The sequence below is a fragment of the Aythya marila genome, assembly GCF_965140915.1.
Source record: "Aythya marila genome assembly, chromosome: 22".
In the NCBI taxonomy this organism is placed as follows: Eukaryota; Metazoa; Chordata; class Aves; order Anseriformes; family Anatidae; genus Aythya; species Aythya marila.
In genome coordinates, this window is record NC_139063.1 from 6,089,169 (window position 1) to 6,107,981 (window position 18,813).

The 18,813-nt window shown below is 43.4% G+C and overlaps 1 protein-coding gene across 7 annotated transcripts in view; it reads left to right on the top strand.

The window, feature by feature from the left end:
• Window positions 1-18,813, top strand: part of HIVEP3 (HIVEP zinc finger 3) — a 261,957-nt gene that overhangs the window by 225,401 nt on the left and 17,743 nt on the right. For all 7 annotated transcript variants that reach the window (XM_082777709.1, XM_082777714.1, XM_082777713.1 and 4 more), the window contains one exon: window positions 10,379-10,554. In XM_082777709.1, coding sequence (XP_082633835.1) covers window positions 10,379-10,554 — 176 coding nt within the window. The remainder of the gene's footprint in view (window positions 1-10,378; window positions 10,555-18,813) is intronic.

Below are 18,813 nucleotides of genomic sequence, written 5' to 3' on the forward strand. Positions count from 1 at the left end.
GGCAGTTTTATTTTATTTTTATTTTTATTTTTATTTTTATTTTTATTTTTATTTTTATTTTTATTTTTATTTTTATTTTTATTTTTATTTTTTATTTTTTTCTTCATAATTTCTTATTTTATTCTATTTGTATTTGATCTTCAAAAGGGAAAGATGGTGTTGGAGGAGTGCCCCAGGAACAGTGTGTGTGCTTACCCCTGCGGTCTCTCGCATTGTGACCCACCCTGTCTTGCTGGTGCGGGGGAAAAAAAGTCCAGTCTTGCTATTGTGCAGCATTAATTTGTCCTAACAACAAATTAAGAAAAAATTCTTAATTAAGAAACAAGATTTGTTTAAGGAAATCTTCCAGAATGGACATGTAGAAGTGGAACGCAGACGTGTGTTTTGATGCTGCCTCATGTCCTTGTCATTACCCAGCACCTCAGCAGCTAATCCTTCCTTCTTTCTTTTTCTTTCTCTTTCTTTCTTTCTTTCTTTCTTTCTTTCTTTCTTTCTTTCTTTCTTTCTTTCTTTCTTTCTTTCTTTCTTTCTTTCTTTCTTTCTTTCTTTCTCTCTCTCTCTCTCTCTCTCTCTCTCTCTCTCTCTCTCTCTCTCTCTCTCTCTTTCTCTTTCTCTCTTTCTCTCTTTCTCTCTTTCTCTCTTCTTCCATTTATGTCATAGTGGTGGTGGGATGAGGTGTTCAAATGCCATGCACTCTGCAATAACTGACTTTTGTGTGGCATCTTCTGAGGATATGGACACATAGCCCAGTCATTACACAAAATGTGAGAGCGTATGGAAGTTTTTGCATTACCTCTCTGCTCTTGCAATTGGGCTTAATGGAAAGGAAGCCCAGAAGGAATTGATTAGCCTGTGCACAAAATCATTGTAATTCCACATTTCTTCATGCTTCGGTGGCTAAAGCTGACCACCTTTGCAATGATGATGCACACACCGTGCAGTGAAATGTTTTCACCTTGCAGTAAATGCACTTTCATTTTTTTGGTCTGCTTTCATCTCTAAATGCATTTTAGTAATCAAAGGCTGGGTTGTCACCTTATATAAAACAGTGTAGTATTATTTACATTGATTTTTTTTTCTGAAATAGATGTGTTTTTAGAGCAGCTTAGAATGACAATTAAGTGATTAGAGCGTAGAGAGGGTGAAGTTGTATAACAGCAGAGAGAGCCATAATGAATAAAACTGTAATTTTACTTCTAATAGACAAGAAAAGGTCTGATGCCACAACCCAAAATTAAATCAAGCTTTCACTCAAGCATAACATTCAGAGGAGTAATAACAATCTGCACTGTTTCTGCAGTTTACATCCATATACAATGTTTGCTGGTGTTGTGCTTTCTTTGTGTTGGATTAATTTAATTGAAGGAGGTCCTGTGGTTTGTGCAGGACATACCACCCTGCTTGAGTGCCTGCTCTCCAGGTTAGGGAAGGTCAGATAATACAGCTGATGGTGGAGCTTTCCCCTGGTGCAGACCAGCTGACACCATCACAAATCCTCTTGTCTCTTCTTCCATCAAAATAGGCTCTACTGGCAAAAGGAATTGCTTTCGCTGATGGAAAAATGCATTTAACAGTCGTTCTCTGCCCGGTGTTTTTACGCTCGTAAAAGCTTCTTTTGTGGATTTGGGTTGTTTATGCATAGTTTCTGTATTGCTTTCACTCTGGCTGTTTGTCTAATCTTGGAGACCGCTGTGTGTGTTACAGAGGTGTCAAAATTTGTGTCAGCTCTTCCAGTGAATTTACAGAGAGAAGTGAAAGGTACTTTAAAGCCTGAATACACAGGAGGTGTTATACAGCTTAAATCTATGCCACACTTTTGTGCAGGGTAAACCTACTTGAGGACACTGCCCATACTTTTTAATGTTTAGCCTTAATTTTCTATTCCTTACTTTTAATTTGTAGTTCCTAGGATAACCATCAATACTAAAGAAGTATCTTCCCATCATGCCCATTCTGCACATCTTCCCAGATGACTAGCCTGTCCCTGGACCTTTAATCGTCTCTGTTTTGGTATGATGTTTGAACCATTCAGTTTTTGTATGGCTTTCTCCCAATTCATCCTTGCATCCATCCCCTTCAGCAGAGAAATTGCTTCTTTCCTTTTTTTTTTTCTGGCTTGTTGGTGTCATTCAAATTCTGAAACACAAAAACCTGGACGTAGTGTTCCAGATGTGGTCAGATTAAGAGAGATTTCTTTTGACTTCGTGTTTCTACACTGACCTCCCCACATCCTGGTGGTCTGGTTGCCTCGTCACAATGCAGAGCTATAGGAAGCAACTCCTGTGGCTTTTTTCCATGATATATGTTCTCTGCCAGTGTTAATTTTTGTAGGCAAGCTGGAGAATCATTGATCTGCTTTCGGACAGTGCCTCGACCACCCATGGTGCTAGCATCATTTCTGAAGCAGCTGACATGTCCCACACAGCCCCAGTGCCACCGAGGTCGTGCTGACAGAACTGTGATCACAAGGAGTACAGTGTGAGGATACACCCACTTTATTGTTTCCCATTCAAAGAAAAGAAATGTGGAAAATTGCCTTAGGTAAAATCTGAGCTGTGAGGACCCACCAGGGAAGTTCCAAAAAACAGACAGGGTAACTTTAGCTTGAGCTGTCCTGTGTGATTATTATTTTTTTATTATTATTTGCAGTGCCATAAAATTCCTGCTCAACCTATCTATGTTCAAATTTGTGCAGAGAAGAAGCAAATGGCATACATTTATTTCTGAAGTTGTCGTTAGAGTTTCTTGTTGAATCAATGTGTACTTTGCAGTCATGGTGATCAGCATTGCTGGGAAGCTAGATGGGCATTTGGCTCTGAGGGACACCAGCACTGCCAAAGAGTGCTGGTTTCCCTGTGAGCAGATCCTCTCCCTGTGCTTCATGTGTGCCACAACCATGCGAATTGTGTCCCAGTCCTTCAGTCAGCGGCTGACCTCATGGCATAAAACACAGAGGGTTTACATGCCAGAAACCTGATGGTCACCTCTTTTTTCCTAAGCAGGTTAGATGGCCATAAGCAACACCTTCCCCTTTGAAGGCACTGCACTTTGGTGGGACTAAAGATGCTAAGTGCAAAATACTTCAAAGGGCTGCTCTGAAAAAGTATGGCCTTCTTTTGATGTGACTTGATATCCAAATAATAATATTTGGTGGTCATATAGCTACACCTGATCAGTTATCTAAGTAAGATTAGTCAATGTTGGTAGATTTCAGAAACAACAAAATAATTTCCATGACTAGTACACCCCCTGATGTACACAAATGGGGATTCAATCTCCTAATAATGTATTCTTCAGTGCTTTATGACTATTTCATAAAAATGTTTCCCGATAAGTGACGCACAGTTGGTGTGCAGTTCTGAATGTAGTTCCCCCCGTCATGGATGGGATATAAATACAAAATTTCAGCAAGCCTGGAACTGATAACACAGCAAAGGAGATCACAAATGGGTGTCCATGAAGACATTCACACTTTTTGTAGTGAAATTAAATCTCCAAAAATGAATTAATGTCCTATTTTTGTCTATCAATATTCATTGCTTGGTCATAAGATATTTTACAGAGCCTGGGGCCTGAAAAGCAGCTTGGAACAAAAGTTCCTTTTTTTTGGGGGGGGGGGCTTGTCAAGGTAGTTTTAATGTACTGCACCACTTGCAAAAAGTGAGGAATGTTGCCTTGCTGCTGTCCCCCGCCATGTCCTGCACTTTTCATCAGTTTCCCCAGACCCTACTGATGGCCTTGCAGTGTGGTAGGGCTGGCGAGGATGGACAGGATGGCACCAGCCAGGGGCAAGTGACAGCTGGGCATGTTGCCTCAGAGCAGATGTGAGATCACTGGCTTTAGCCCAGACTGATTCAGCTTTTTGCCTTCTTTGGGTGTCCCCTGCTCTTCACACCTCCTGCCTGGAGGATGCAGAGTCTAAAGGGAGGTTTTCTCAGTGCCTTACAAGGTGGTTGGAGGCATCCTGCAGTGACCATCATGGCAGAAGGCCACAACCTTTATTTACACCACATCCCTTTCCACACAGATGGTCTCATGGTCTTGTAAGCCCACCAAGGTGACTTGCAGAGTTTCTTGGGACAGTTCTGCAATTGATAGTCCAAACTGAAAGCAGTCCAAGGAGGGAAAACAGTAAATCCTGGCTTTGGTTTGCTTAAGCTGCTGTGTACTTCCTCTGCAAAGAGATGAATTGCACCTGAGGAACACTTTTAATTGCATTTGTTTAGTTAAAGTAGATGGTTGGTAGATACTGTGGGTAAATCTGTAAGTTTTCCTTCTTTGGTGTCAATACCCAGTAACATTGTGAATTTACCCCATGTCTGCTGGGATGGAATGGAAGTTCATCCCAAAATATGGCAAATGCCTAGCTGAGCACCAGCTGTGCTTCCCATTTTAGGCTTGCAGTAGCTGGTGATGCAGATGACTCTTAACTAGTCCAGCTTCCCTGATCTGCATCCAAAGGCATCTCACATTGTTCCTGTCTCCTCCTTCCTGGTCCGTTGCTTTACCTGCCAGTCCATACTGTTTCTTGCAATTCCTTGCTCTTCATAAACGAATCACATTACTCACATCTTTATTTGAAGGGTATAAACACAAACTCTAGAAGCCATCAGATGACACCATTTCTCAAAGGAGCATGTGGTTGTTTATACTTTACATCTTTCCTCCATACATATGAACAAACTTGGGGACATGGAAACTCAGGGGTGAGATGTGTTGCTTTTTCCATGTGTTTCTAGTCTCTGCTTTTTTGGAAGAGACATAAGCAAAGCTGCAGGTTTTCAACTCCGACACGGAGTGTTTGCAGCCTGTGAGCCTGTCGTGGTGTCTCTTGGTTTTGCCCCTCTGTCATGCAGTTGCTGACCTGAGGTGTGCAAGGAAACTGATGCGAGCAGCACTCCTGAGAGGGAGCTGCATTTGGCATCTTTTAATCCTCTGCCCACTCCGAGCTCAAAGATGGAGACCTCTTGATAGGGCCTATCCGTCCACCTCCTCTGCATGTGCAAAGAGCCCTGTGCACTGGAGACATCATGATCTTTGGGGACAGGAGCAGTCTGGGAGCACCTGGCTGTCCCAGCCACCTTTCCCATGCCAGCAGCACATGGTGCTGTGGTCATGGGCCAGCTCTGCTGTCTCTAAAGCCCTCAGCTCCATCAGAGTGAATGATGCAGATTAAGAGAAGATTTAATACCCTTAAGCCCCTGTGGGATTCCCATGGGTCCAAGCCAGCTATTTGTCTTTGAATTGCTGCTGATTTGTTATCTGAATTAGATTCCACTAAAAATGAGCATCCCGTTGCTTCAGGCACTGTGGTGTATATGTGAAAAGAGATAATCCCCGTCCCAGGGTTTCGCGGAGCAGAAGGGACCCTGAAGGTTTGCTGCCTGTGAGGTGCTCACCTTGGGTAGTTTAACTTAGTGTAACTCTTCTGGTGTTGGACCTTGTCTGAGCTGTGGATACGTAATTCAAGAGCAAGATGATCTTTGCAATTACACCTTCATGCCATGCTTTTTGTGTAAGCCTGGGTGCTGGGGTCTCATTCAGCTCTCACTTGTCTTCATCGGGTTTGCTGGGGATTGGGGAGTGCTGCTTGCCAAAGCTCTGTTGCTTCAGAAAGGGAAGAGGGATTTCTGTGCCAGGGCCTCCCACATCCATACCCAGCTCTCTCGCTGACCTGCTGTATCGCTCTTCAGAAGTTCCTTTGTTTGTCTTGGTGCAATGTTCCTGTCTGGTAAATCAGGATACTAGAAGGTTTATATGATGCTTTTAGAAACCTGGAAATGACATTGTCTAGTCTGGATTTTGTAAAGAAATACTTCTGTTTGTTCTGCTGTATCTTGGCTTGATTTAAGGGAGATTTCCTAGTAACTGTCTGGCCTTAAGGATGCACCTGTGTGTGTGGTGATGCTTGCAAAGACTGCGGTCTTGTAGGGTCTCCCACCCTGTGTTTCTCTAGGGCACACAGGGTAGGATAAGCACTTCTGCTGCACATGCAGTTTCAAAGAGGGTATTGCTAGCACCACTGGGGAAGAAGAGCTCTAATTGTCTAGTGGGGAGCTATGATAAAGGCAATAAACTCACTAGTAATTAGTGATATTATAATAGCTATGCATTTATCAGCAATCTGTCAAATTTTTCAGGTGGCGTAGGACATAAATTAGATTAGCTAATACCGTAACGAACTGTCAGGGACTTCCGAAAGATTTAGCCAAGCCAGATGAGTGTGCAGCCTGATGACAGATAAAATGTGCCATCAATAAAACCAGAAGACTTGCACCAAAGGCAACAACCGGGGCTGCTCAGGTCACTTGACTGTGAACTAATTGCAGTAGCTCAGGAAAGGGATCAGATATCTGATTCCTGTTACTGTGTACCAGAAATCCACATAGCAAACAAGTACATTTAACAAATTTCAAAACCAGTTGAGGAAATACTTGTTCACTCACTGCAAAATTAACCAGGGGCATTCTGTACCATAATGCTCCACTGAGCTTACAGATTTTGGAAACTGGCAAAGTTGGGGTACCTATGTGTAACCGGCAAATAATGTAAGTGCAGCTGCTGTGCTGAGGCTGTGACCTGCAAGGGCACATTGGCAAAGACCTCACTGGACAAGGTAATTTCCTGGCAGCTGTAGGAAGAAGGAGAGAAGGGGTGCTGCAGCCCAGCTGTGTCTCATAGCCAGCACTGAGTCCCCCAGAAACCTGCTCTCCATTCCTGCCTGTGAACCACCAAAGCTTCCTTCCCCCTCTGCTTTCCAAGCTTTTATTGTGTGGTTTTCAGCCACAGGAAGATTTTTGGATGTTGCTCACAGCACTGAGAAAGGAAAAAAAAAAAAAGTGTATATGGCTGAAAAGGATAGTCAGATATTTGCCACAGCAAATAGTAAAAACTAAACCTCCTAAAACCTGCAAAAGAGTAAATGCTTCATGGTTTTAGGTTTCAACAATGTTAAAGGGAAAGAGTTAAGACAAAGCTTTCCCCAGGTTCATGTTATTCTGCCTCCTGACAGCGGCAGCCTGCTTTGTGGCCATGAGGTCTCTGAAGCTGGTACTGTTCCTGGCAGCCAGCAAATACTGCCAGGGCTCTGCCAGCTCCTCTTGCTCTGAAAGGTATTTGTAGTGGTTGCAGGACGTTCAACAAATGTGCATTTGCTAGTGGAACAGAGCAAATAAACCTTAAGAAAATGCATCAGATAACAGAATTTTTATCCTTTTATGCGTCTGTTTGAAAGAACAATTTTCCAAATTAGTCTCTGAGCTCGTAATGGCCAGTTAGCCTCCCGGGTTTCAAATCATCTCAGTATTAGATTGGAGCCGTGACACCATAGGAGGTTTAAGTTGCTAACTACAGGATTATGAATTCCACAATGCTCTGGAAGAGAGGTGCAGACTTGCTGACACAAACTCCAACTGTGGCTATTAGAGGAATCTGGTTACAGCAACCACTACGGAGCAGGAAGGTTCCTCATCCAGGGTAAATCTTCACGTGAAATGAGCTGTCATTGATTTGTCTTTCTGATGCAAATCATATGAGCATATTAGATTCACAGAGAAACCCACTTCATATTGAGGTAATTATCTCCACAAACATATTACAGCCTTCCATGTAGACAGATGCCATTTGCAGCAGCCTTCTCCTGTGTTGTGGCAATATCACCTACCTTGCATTCTCCTTGTTTGGGTTCATATTTCTTTAGGTCACCTCTCCTTTTCTGTTTCCCTGCTCTCCCTGCATGCTTTGTGAGATGTAGAAAAATATCTGTATTGAAGGATGGCTTAGTCTCACAGAGTGTCAGATAAACTGCAATGCCTAATTTCAGATTAAATCACGTGTCACTTTTTATCCAGAAAAAGCCGGCCCTGATAGCTTTAATGAGGCCGACAGAGGGACCGTGGGACACAAAGGACTTACTTAGAGGTTTCCATGTGAGAGTGTAATTAAGGGTAGTGCAAGTACAAGACTGATAAAGTAGCAATTTCATTTTTTAAATGGCAAGGTGATTACCAGCATAACGACAGAAAGAAAGGAGGGGCAGAAGGAAGCCTGAAATATGAATTGGAACAGGAGAAGGGGGATCAGGATTCCTGAGTTCCTTTTGTTGCTTTCCTATTTGATTTAATAGGACTGACCAAAGAAGGGACACTGGCCAGTCTAACCATTAATTATGGGTACCCTGGAACTGGTATCTGTAAGGTTAAATGGAGGTCATTGGACATCCTGGGCTGGCAGTCAGTGTGTGCTCTTCACACACCAGCTCAGTCCCCTCTGGCCAAATAATGAGAGCCTTGTCATTTTTATTTTTATTTATTTATTTATTTATTTATTTATTTATTTATTTTGTGTGTGTGTGTATGTAGATGGCATTGCTGTGGCATCAGTTACAGGAGATAGAGTGCATGGGAGTATCTGGGCTGCCAGATGACCCTGGCTATGGTCTGGAGAACTTGTGACGCAAAAGGACAGAAACACAAGCTGTTCCCCCACATGCAGCTGTTGGCACCAAGACCTGGTTATGCTGGTGATGCAGCCAGCATTCCAGGTTTGAATGGGGCTATCTATACACCCATTTTTCCCCTGTTCTCTAGCTTGTATCTGAACCTGCTTAGAAAATCTGCAACTTAATCACCTTCATGTGTGAGCAACTCATCATCTTGTAAGCATCTGTTCACATCTCTCTGAAGCAGAGATGTGGCCATGACCCCTCTTTACAGATGGGAGTCTGAGTCAGAGAGACTGGGATCTGGCTGGAGAGAAAAGGTTTAGTCCAGACCTTATGTTTACCAGGTAGCACCCAGGAAAATTGTGAATTTCACGTGAAGTAGGTGCCCTGAACACCCACATGGAATTTAAATTACTTGTACGCTTCCTAAATGAATGAAATGAAATGGAGCCAAGACCATGTGCTTTCTGCATGGGTAGGAGATGAAAGGGTTCATGCAGTTTGTTTTCTCCGCTTTTAAATCCCCACTTTGAGTAACTGGGATGTGATTTTCTTGGATGTGTCCTGTGCAGACCGTGTCACTATCGTCATCTCAGTTCAGGGCCAGATTCGTGATCTTTATGTATAGTTTACTCAGTTTTATTATTATTATTTTTTTACATTATAAGTACATTTTTTATTTTTAAAGCATTTACTATACCTTCACATATTTAAGCACTCAAGCTACACTTCTTAGTTTGTACTGCTGTTCCTATTCAGTTTATCTTCAGACTGGCTGCTGTTTTTCCCCATTCTGGTTTGGAATAGGATTTATTGGGCAGATACTAGAGGGTGACTGATGATGCTGTGTGTCTTCGGGTTCACTATTAAGATGCTCTAGAAAGCCTTACTTTCAAGTGTGGATGTTCAGAGCTTTTGGAAGACCAGACAGATTTCATAATGGATAGAAAAATAAGTTACAAGCAGTACCACACTTCAACAATTTGGCCTCTTTAAAAATCTGAGGGGGGCGATTTTGTGTTACCTTATTCTTCTTTTGCTGCAAGTACAGGAAATTACAGACTCCATTTGCTAAGCTGCAGGAGGCTAAATGATTTGTCTCACCTAAAAATATTTTTCAAACCTGCACCATAGAGCCTTCCCTATGTGCTAATGCATGGACAGAAAACAAATGAATATATAATGTGAAGGAAGGATGACCGATCTTATTCTCTCGGGTGAACCTGTTATGATATTGTGCCAAAGATGAAAGAGCCTTGAGTTTATGGTCATTGCATTTAGTGCTAGAAAAATATTTTTAAAAAAGGATGTTTTCTTGTTTTATGTCCATTCTGGGTGTTTCTCGCTCTGGCAGGAGTCTGCGCAGGGACCCCAGCTCGCAGCGCAGCATCGTGGTCCTTTCAGATGGCTTTTCTGTTGCCCCAGTGGGTGTGGAAGGTCATGTCACAAGAGATTTATCTGGGATGTATTTTCTCAGTACTTCACACAGTACAGTGGCAGACTGTGCATATTTTAAAACGCAGCACAGGCTGCGAGATGATTCAGGCCACCGGGCTGGACTGTGACATATATTACTCAGACTGTTATGAGTGTCTCAGTTCGTGTTTGAGGATGGGGAAAATGAGGACATTTGGGTGACCCTGTGACTTGACCTCAGACTTTGGGCTATTTGTCTGTACAGAGAGGCAGATGTAAGACATTAAAAATAAATAAATAAATAAAATAGAAGAGGAAGAAGGCCTCTGGGCAAAAGCTTTTCAAGATATATTGAATTTAGCCTAATTACCCACAGATAGTAAATGCTAAATGAGACTGGTGGTGTCAATAACATGCTGAATGAATCCAGGAAAATTGTGTCTACTTTTGAGGTGGGAATCTTCTTTTTTTTTTTTTTTTTTTTTTTTTTTTTTTTATCATGACACCTGTTGCTCATAGGTACAAATCAAACGAAGAGTATGTGTATGTGCGAGGCCGTGGAAGAGGGAAGTATGTTTGTGAGGAGTGTGGAATTCGCTGCAAGAAACCCAGCATGCTGAAGAAACACATTCGCACGCACACAGACGTCAGGCCATATGTCTGCAAGTACTGTAACTTTGCTTTTAAAACCAAAGGTAAGAGACAGTCAGCTCCTAGCTCCTCTGCTCAGTATATTGACTTACAGGCCTTCCTGGGGGCGCTTGCAAAGGGGAAGGGAAGGCCTTCCCAGGGTCTGGAAAACCCCCAGAGCCAGAGGGAGGGGGACAAGGGAGTCTTAAATGGGCTGAAATTTTCCGAAGAGGAGCAGCCCTGCCATAAGCTGATGTGCGTCCTACTGAGCCATGGCACAGAGCACTGGCTGCCCCTGCCAGCCTGCAACGTGTCTGCTCCATCCTCTTGGTGTTTCTTAAAGGGAAAAATCCTGAAATAAAGCTTCACTGGTAGGGGTTTGTGAGCAAAACCACCCCAGAATGAAAGCAGAGATCTCCTGGGTGCAGGCAAACATCCCTGACCAAACACCTGCAGACAGTCTTTGGGTGGCTTTTTATGCTCATGCTCTCAAGATCAGTATTTGCGCTGCACATTTTCATCCTTCGCAGTTGCATGTAGCTTCAACATTTTCTATTTCATATCAGTAGACTTTTTCTCTAAAGGCCTCCATCTCAGGACATCTAGTCATTAATGATCCACAATCTCACCACTGCCAGCTGTTCTTCACAAGCACCCTCTATCATTGCTTCAACCCAAAAGTGAACTTGTGCGAGTAGACTCTATCAAGAAGATGGAAAAAAAAGGCCAGAAATATAAATATATATATATACTGTGGATAAAGTTGTCAAGAGTGCCAGAAGTGCCCAGGTCCTTTGATTTCTCATGAGTCTGGCACTGTGGGTTTCACAGTTCTCCTCTCCATCTTTGGCTGCATCAGGTCTCACGACAAAGATGCTGAGTTTGGTGTCTTAATTATAGTTTGACATACATATAAAAAGTCCATCATCTATAGCTCCATCATTGCAAATCTCAGAAAATAACATAGCTGGGAGAGTTAATTTCTCAAGAATACTGTCATTCCCCCAAAACCACTCTTACCCAAGAAAGAGGCACAGCATGGACGTGGGAGGAAGCATGAGGTGCTACGTGGACCATAGCACGCCTGCATCTGCACCTCGGTGCTAGAAAAGTGCCCCTGAGGCTGGATGAATCAGGGTGGGCAGCACCCAGAGCTGACAGCTTGTTGGTTAAGCTGGCGGGTCATTTCTGGGTAACAGTGTGTTGGTAATCAGCAAGCGTTTGGGAGCATGGGGAAGTGATACTGTATTTGAGGTCAAATTCTCATCAGACACATGCAGCAGATCCAAGTGACAGTTCTTCTTCTCCCTCCCGGCCTGGAGCTGGACCTGATCCATTACTTTCTCTTTCCCTCTTGCTTCTGTTTGTTCCGAGGTTTTCCTTTTAGAGGTGAATCCATTCAGCCTCTTCCGTCACCTCACTTTGCTCTCCATCATGCTTCTCTTAGCCTTTTGTTCAGGATGCTGAGATCAAACCATCCTTCTCACCATCTCTCCGGCTGCTTTGCTCTCCATCTCTGCTCCCTTGAAGCACACAAACTGTCAGCACCGACTGTGCTGATTGCACGCTGCAAATAGATGCTTGCCTCCAAAGGACTTCCCTTCTTCAGCTTTGCAGGAAACTTGTGAGGAAGGTAGCATGGAAATGCTTCCTTCCAAAAAAAAAAAAAAAAAAAAAATCACTCTGGGATTTTAATGCAAAACTGTTTGCATATGGATGCATGAGGGGGCAGAACTTCCCTGGACTTCCCTGGATTAGCAATTTTAAGACAAATAGTTGCATGATGGTAACTTGGAATTGCATGAAAAAGGCTCTCTGCTGGAGGGGGGGAAAGGGGGATCACAGTCAGAGCCCTGGCTGTGTCCTGCAGGCATGCTTATACCCCACATAACTTTGCAGCACGTGGATAAAATCTGTTTGCTTTGCTGATGGAAGCACCTTTGAAACTGTTGCTGAAAAGCAAGAAAAAAAATCAGCCTTGTGTGCTGATAACATTGTCAGTTAAAGCCCAGCTGCAGCACAGTTGCAGTCAGTGATGGAGTCCGAAGTGGAGGTCCAGGAGGTTTGCAGAACTAGAGGTTTCACAGCTTATTTTGCAGACGTCTGGGAGAAGTTTGTTTGGGCCCTGATTCATTCGGGTCCCCCTTCCTGGTGAGCTGTTTTGCAACCACAGTTAACTGCAGAATGGAGAAGCTGGAGCTCTTGCTACTGGACTGCACTTGCGAAAGTATTAGCTGAGCTGAAGCTCTTTTAGAAATCAGCTTTCCAAGGTTAATTTTAGCCTTCAGCATAAACTCGAGGGGGATATCTATGGAGTTGTCTTCATTTTGGCTGTGGTAGATCTCTCCAGCATGATCTAATGCTGTAAACTCTCAAGTAGGCTGGAAGCAGTTTAATGTTTTTTTCTTATTATTTTTAATGAGGATCTTTATCTGGTTACCCCTCTCCCCTCTGTATCTGTGTTCCAAAAGCAGGGGAAACTTTTGCAAAAGAAAGAGATTTAAGTATTTTCCCCTTTTCACTAATTATGCTATTTATAGGCATTTTGTGCGTTTTTTTTTTCGTTATTATATTGAAGCCAATCTATGAGATGATTTTATTTATTTATTTATTTGTGTGTGATCACTTAGTTGATGGAAATAGCAGCTTTGGAAATTTTGTTGGTAAAGATTTATTTGATTTTACATTTCTGGACCAGATATAAACGTGCTTTTTACTGTGTTCTCTACCTCCACTGTAGCAGCACACTCCCCGAAGGTTTGTTACTACAGCCTGAAAGAGGTTTTTAAAGAAGTTCAGCTTTTTCATTGTTTTCTTACCAGGAAGGAAATGGAAAAGTTGCAGTCTAACAGTTTTCCCCCTCAGGAAGGTCAGGGAGAGCTTTTTCCTTGACCTGCTTCCCACGGGGGACTCAGGAGCTAAGATCCATCCCTCCTTGTGCCTTGCCTCCAGACCCTTTTTTGTGCTCCTCCCCTGGGTGACCCAGGGATGGGGACAGTGCTGGCCCTTGAATCCCTCCCTGCAGGCATTATCCTCCCAAAGAGCTATTTTCTACTCTCATTCAGACTCACATCACGTCTGGATTGCTTGAGATTTCTTAAAATTTCTGGAAAAACCACACAGAGCAGCACGCTGTGTCCATGCTGCTGCCTTGCTCAGAGGTCAGAGGGACAGGGAGCTTCATATTAATTTAAGAGGTGCTTGTGTGAAGGACATCGGTGCCTGTTGGCTGAAGATATCCATTTGATAGTCTAGTCCACTCACAGTTTCCAGACACCAGACTTCTCCATGTCCTCAGCCATAGTCTTCCTTTAATAAATTAGTTTGCAGTTCCTTAAATCAGCACATGGCAGGCACTGAGGTTATTGAACATGTTAATATATTAAATGCGTTACCCCCTCAGCCCTTAAAGGCAAGGTTATGGCTGCACAGTTTATTATTATTACTGCTCTAGCAGACTCAGCGCTCTGCTAAGCCTCCTCTGGAAACTACAGAGCAGGTCCAACTGGCGGAAAGCTCTGCAAGAATTAACTGCTGTTAGAGCAGAGCAGATTGATATATAGATTGCAAAAATGTCCCTGCACCCTGTGCGTGCTGGGACCCTTCTTGACCAGCTAGGGAGAGGGAAAGGGTGCAAGTATCCTGTGCTGGGAGTCCCCTCTGCTCCTAGGGATGCCACCCAGCTCCGAGGAGGGGATGAGGGAGGATTAGCTGCAGGAATTTGCTGCCTTACACAATGTGGCGTGAGACATGTGGTCCAGACAGGAGGAGAAACACAGTGAGCAAAAGGGCTCTTTAACTTACTATGGAAATGAGGAAAAAAAAAAAAAAAAAAAAAAAAAAAAGAGGGCTGAAAGTCAGAGACTGGCAAATTCAAGTGAAATACTAGGTTTTTTTGTTTTTTGTTTTTTGTTTTTTAATGCAGCTATTAAGCCTTAGCACAAGCCTCAATGGGAAATGTGCTAATTCTCTCTATTTTGAAATCTGCAAATCCAGCCTGGGTACCTTTGTGGAAGATTAGTTTTCAGCTAACACAAGCTGATGGGCTTGATCCAGAAGATGGTTGTATTTTATAGCCTGTATCAATGCAGACAGGCGGGCTAGATGTTCAAACTCTCTCCTTTAATCAGTAAGTCAATACATATAAAAGATAATAACAAAATTTTGAAAAAATGAATTATTTTGCCCAATAAATTATCTAAATTAAAGCTTTCCTTCTTCAGGAGTCTCAATAGGGGACATTATCTCCAGGCAGAGACCTAAATCAAGGCCTGTGCATTATTTAAGTCACACGTAACACCTAATTCAAGGGTTTATCTGGGACGAAGAGTATTGACCTATTGCTTATTCTCCATGTGTGAATGCATCTCACAGCAAAATAGGAGTCTGCTGGTGATAGAGTAGCTGTTGCTCTCCATGCATGCTACCTGAAAAGAAGGATATGAGAAAAGCTAAAGTCCTGGAAAGTAAAGAATATTTGTATCACAATGTCGCCTTGGATGTTGAGATCCTGCAGTTGTTTTTTTTTGGATTTTATTGTTGTTGCTAAATTATTCACATTTCATAGGACAAATAGAAAGTATAGTGTATGCCCAATATAGGCAAGATAATTTTTCCAGGAATCTTAATGTTTTTATCCCCTACTTTTCATTTTAACTCCACCACATTTAAAATATTATAGTGAATGTTCTGAAAATTTAATTTGCCTCTTTGAATTTAAATGGCAAATCACTTCTAGTCCCGCTTAAACTGCTTTTGGAACATGGGAGTTTCAGCTTTCTCAAAACAACACAAGTATTTAAGCTGCTTTAAGTCCAGAATAAGACCTCGCAGCAGAGTTCAAGCAGCCAGCAATACACAGTTATAAGCAGGCGTAAGAGAGAACCCATCTCTGTGCTGGCGCTGCGTGTGCTGTTCCAGATCAGCAGAGGGTGGAGTGAGGGGGGGGGTCACCATTTCCAACAGTTTAGATATAATCTGTTGATTTTTCAATCTGGGAACTTCTTACTGAACCTTGGGAAGGACCGCTTACCTGCCTAGGATTCAGTGTGACTGTTCTATTTAATTCTGCCTTCCCACCTGCTGCTATTGCTCCTTCAAATATGATTTTTACTGTTTCCAAGGAAGCAATGTTGTTGCTATATATTATTGTTATTATTATTATTTAGGTTAGGAACCAGAACTCAGCAAGGAAACAAGTAGCTGTGAGTCCATCCTTATAGGATTCCTTACCAGTTAGGTAAAATAATTTTGATTTTACTGGAAATTTGCTGAAGGACTTCAGCATTTAATCCTGCCTGCATTAATTAAGGGGTCTTAAAACACAAACTGTAAAAAGAACCCTGATAAGATAAATATTATCCTCCTCCAAGTTGCTCCCAAGATGATAATTCAACTTCTCAGTTGACTTTTATCTTCCTTGAAATGATGCAAACTTAGCTCTGATGAGAATCTGGCCCCTTGAGCCTCCATTCCCAGAAAAGCTAGTGTTATTCCCAATTTTGTCTGACTTTGTGTGCATGCAGGATGCTCTGTGTGGATATACCCTGTACCAGAGGGATCTCACAGATACTGTTGCAGCCTCACCTCATTCATCGGCATGTGGGTATTGCCTCGTTTAACCCACCAAGGATGAAAATGGATGGGAAGCAGAATAGAAAAAAAAAAAAAGTAGAAGAGGAAAGACATCAACACTTGCTATGAATTGGTCTTTGGTATTTGTCATAAATTCATTTGCACAAGGATTTTTAGCATTGTCTGCATGATGCCTGCCAGCTCATGTCTGTGCAGGTAGCATGGATGGGGAAGGAAGAGGAGAAGCTACGGCCTTCCCTTGCACAGGAGCAGTTACCTCGAGTGCAAGAAAATAAAAAAGGAAGCGACACTGATAGCTTCTGGCAGAGCTTGTCAACCCGAACCTTTGCTTGGAGTGGAACTGAATCAAAGGCAGAGGTGAAAGGAAGTGATGGGATGAGAGCTTCAGGCTGCTAAAGCAGCTGGCTGGGGCCCCCGTGTCTGCAAAGATCCCACTGCAGCAAGAGAGGAGTGTTTGCTGTGGACAGCACTGATGCTAGGGCAGCGTCAGGGACCTGTGTGTATCACCAGCCTTCGGACAGCTGGAGTGGCTTCTTTGTGCCTCTGAGGACTGGAGTCCTTCCCTTGTCACAGTTTTACTTAAAACGTTGCATTCACCAGCCCCCAATAATTCATGCTATGCCGTCCTGGGTAAGCCAAAGCCAGGTGAAAAGCACAGTGGATTTATGAGCTCCTTTGGGGGACATGGTAGCACCAAGATGCTTGGTGGACCTCTCCTCCCATGCTTCCCAACATGGGGATCACAGCGGGATTCTTGGGGTGCCACAGAGCAGAGTTTAAATGGTTCCTGCAGCTCACATCTAGCGTTTGCTTGAGTTTATTTGCTGTGGGTACCATCAGCAGAGGAAATCCAGTTAGGGATTTTTCTGTGGTAACTGAACAAAAATGGGTCATTTTTGGCAGCTTACTTGTGGAGCATTGTGATGGGCAGACGGCAGCAGTAGGGTTTGATTTCAGAAGACTGAGTCAGTTTGCCTTTTTGGTAGTTAGGTCCAAAATTAAATTCCACTTCCATGAAGTCAAAATCTGAACTCATTGGATGCTTTCTGGCATAACAGCTTTTCATTTACAAAAAATGGTGATTCACTGGAACCAGAGGTGTCCATGAGAACATGCTTTTGTCCAACTGGGTTTCTCTGGGTCTACAACAAAACTTCTGGTCCAAGTTGGAGAAAGAGAGGTCTGATTTGGAGCAAGGACCTGAGCCAAGGTGGCCTCATCCTCATACCTGAGTGTCCTAACTACAGAGCTAAGGGTATGTTGGCATGAAGTTAAAAAATAATAAATCTCTCTTACTGGAGCTGTTATGCTGGATCTAAATTATTAAATATCCTTTGGAGAGAAAACTCGTATCCACATCCTAGATGGGTGCCAGGGATATATAGTCAGCTTTTGTCTCTCTTTCTTGGTCTTTCCTGTTGGAGCTATTCCATTTTGTACAAAATGGGCTAAATAAATAATTCATGGACTAAAGAGAGATGGACTTGGTAGCTAGATGGTTATGGCACTTTCCTGAGCTGTGAGGGCATCACGGGTAATTCTCTACTCTGGTGAATAATTGCCTATTTATTTATACTCACCAGACCAGCAGCAGAAGGGGGTGATAGAAGCTCTCTCTGCTTCCACCCAGCTCAGGGATCCGGGGACTCTGGATTGCAGGAGACAGCTGAGGGACCTCAGTCCTCAGCTGAGGGCTATAATAAAATGTGAAAAGTCTATTATATAGTTTTTTTTTTATTTTCATTTTTTTTTTTTTTTTTGAGAACAAAACAAGCCTCGTGTTCAACACGATTTAGCTAACAGGAGGGCTGGTGCCACATGGCATTGCTGCAGTGAATTTGGAGCCCTCCGCTAGCTCCTGGGCTGTTCTGGGAAACCAAGCAGCCCTTGAGTGAGCTTCAGCCAGGGCCTGGATTTCTTCTCATCATCAGCTCAGCCCATGAAGAGGCACAAGAAAGGGAAAGGAAAAACAGGACATTTTTCCTTTATTTCTCCAAACCTCTATTTTTTCTCTCTTTTCCACCTGTCTGTGTTTTCCCCTCAACAAAGTTTCCCCTTTTCCCACTGTTTCCCTCATGGATAAGTAGGGTTAATAACTGTCTAATTAACTGGCCTGCAACGTGGGAGTTAGAATTAGTGGGATGAGAGCCAGCCAGGCCCTGTGAGGCTGTTGTACCCACAGGTTATCCCACTGCAGGGTCTCAGAGCAGCAGTGAACATCCCTGCGTCCCAGACCCCACCTTGCAGGGGCTGCTCTTCCCACCCTAGCCTGAGGAAGCCTCATTAGGTTTCTGCAGGCTTTATCATGATGTTAAAACCTGGTGTGCAGTACTCCAGGGGTACCTGTGGCTCCTCCTTCTCCCTGGTGCTTCATTGCATGGCCAGCTCATTGGAGCCATGCTGCTGGGGGTGGGGGCGGGTGTAGGTGCACATCTGCATTGCTCCACTCCAGGCAGCTTCATGTGCACACAGTCCTGAGTAAGTACTAGTGTGGGTTAAAACATGAGCGTTTTCCAGTGAAAGAAATGCTGGTTCTTCAAGAGTGTCCCAAGTCTCTCAAAGGCACCAGTGAAGCCAGGTGGGATGCAGACTGGGCTGCCCAGTCCCTTGCCAGTTCCCAGGGCTGCCCCAGCTGCCCACCAGCCTCCCGGGGTGCCCGGTCCCCAGCCCAACAAAGTGCTGCTCAGGGTGGAAATTACATTTCCCAGCCAGCTCCTCTAAATACTTTT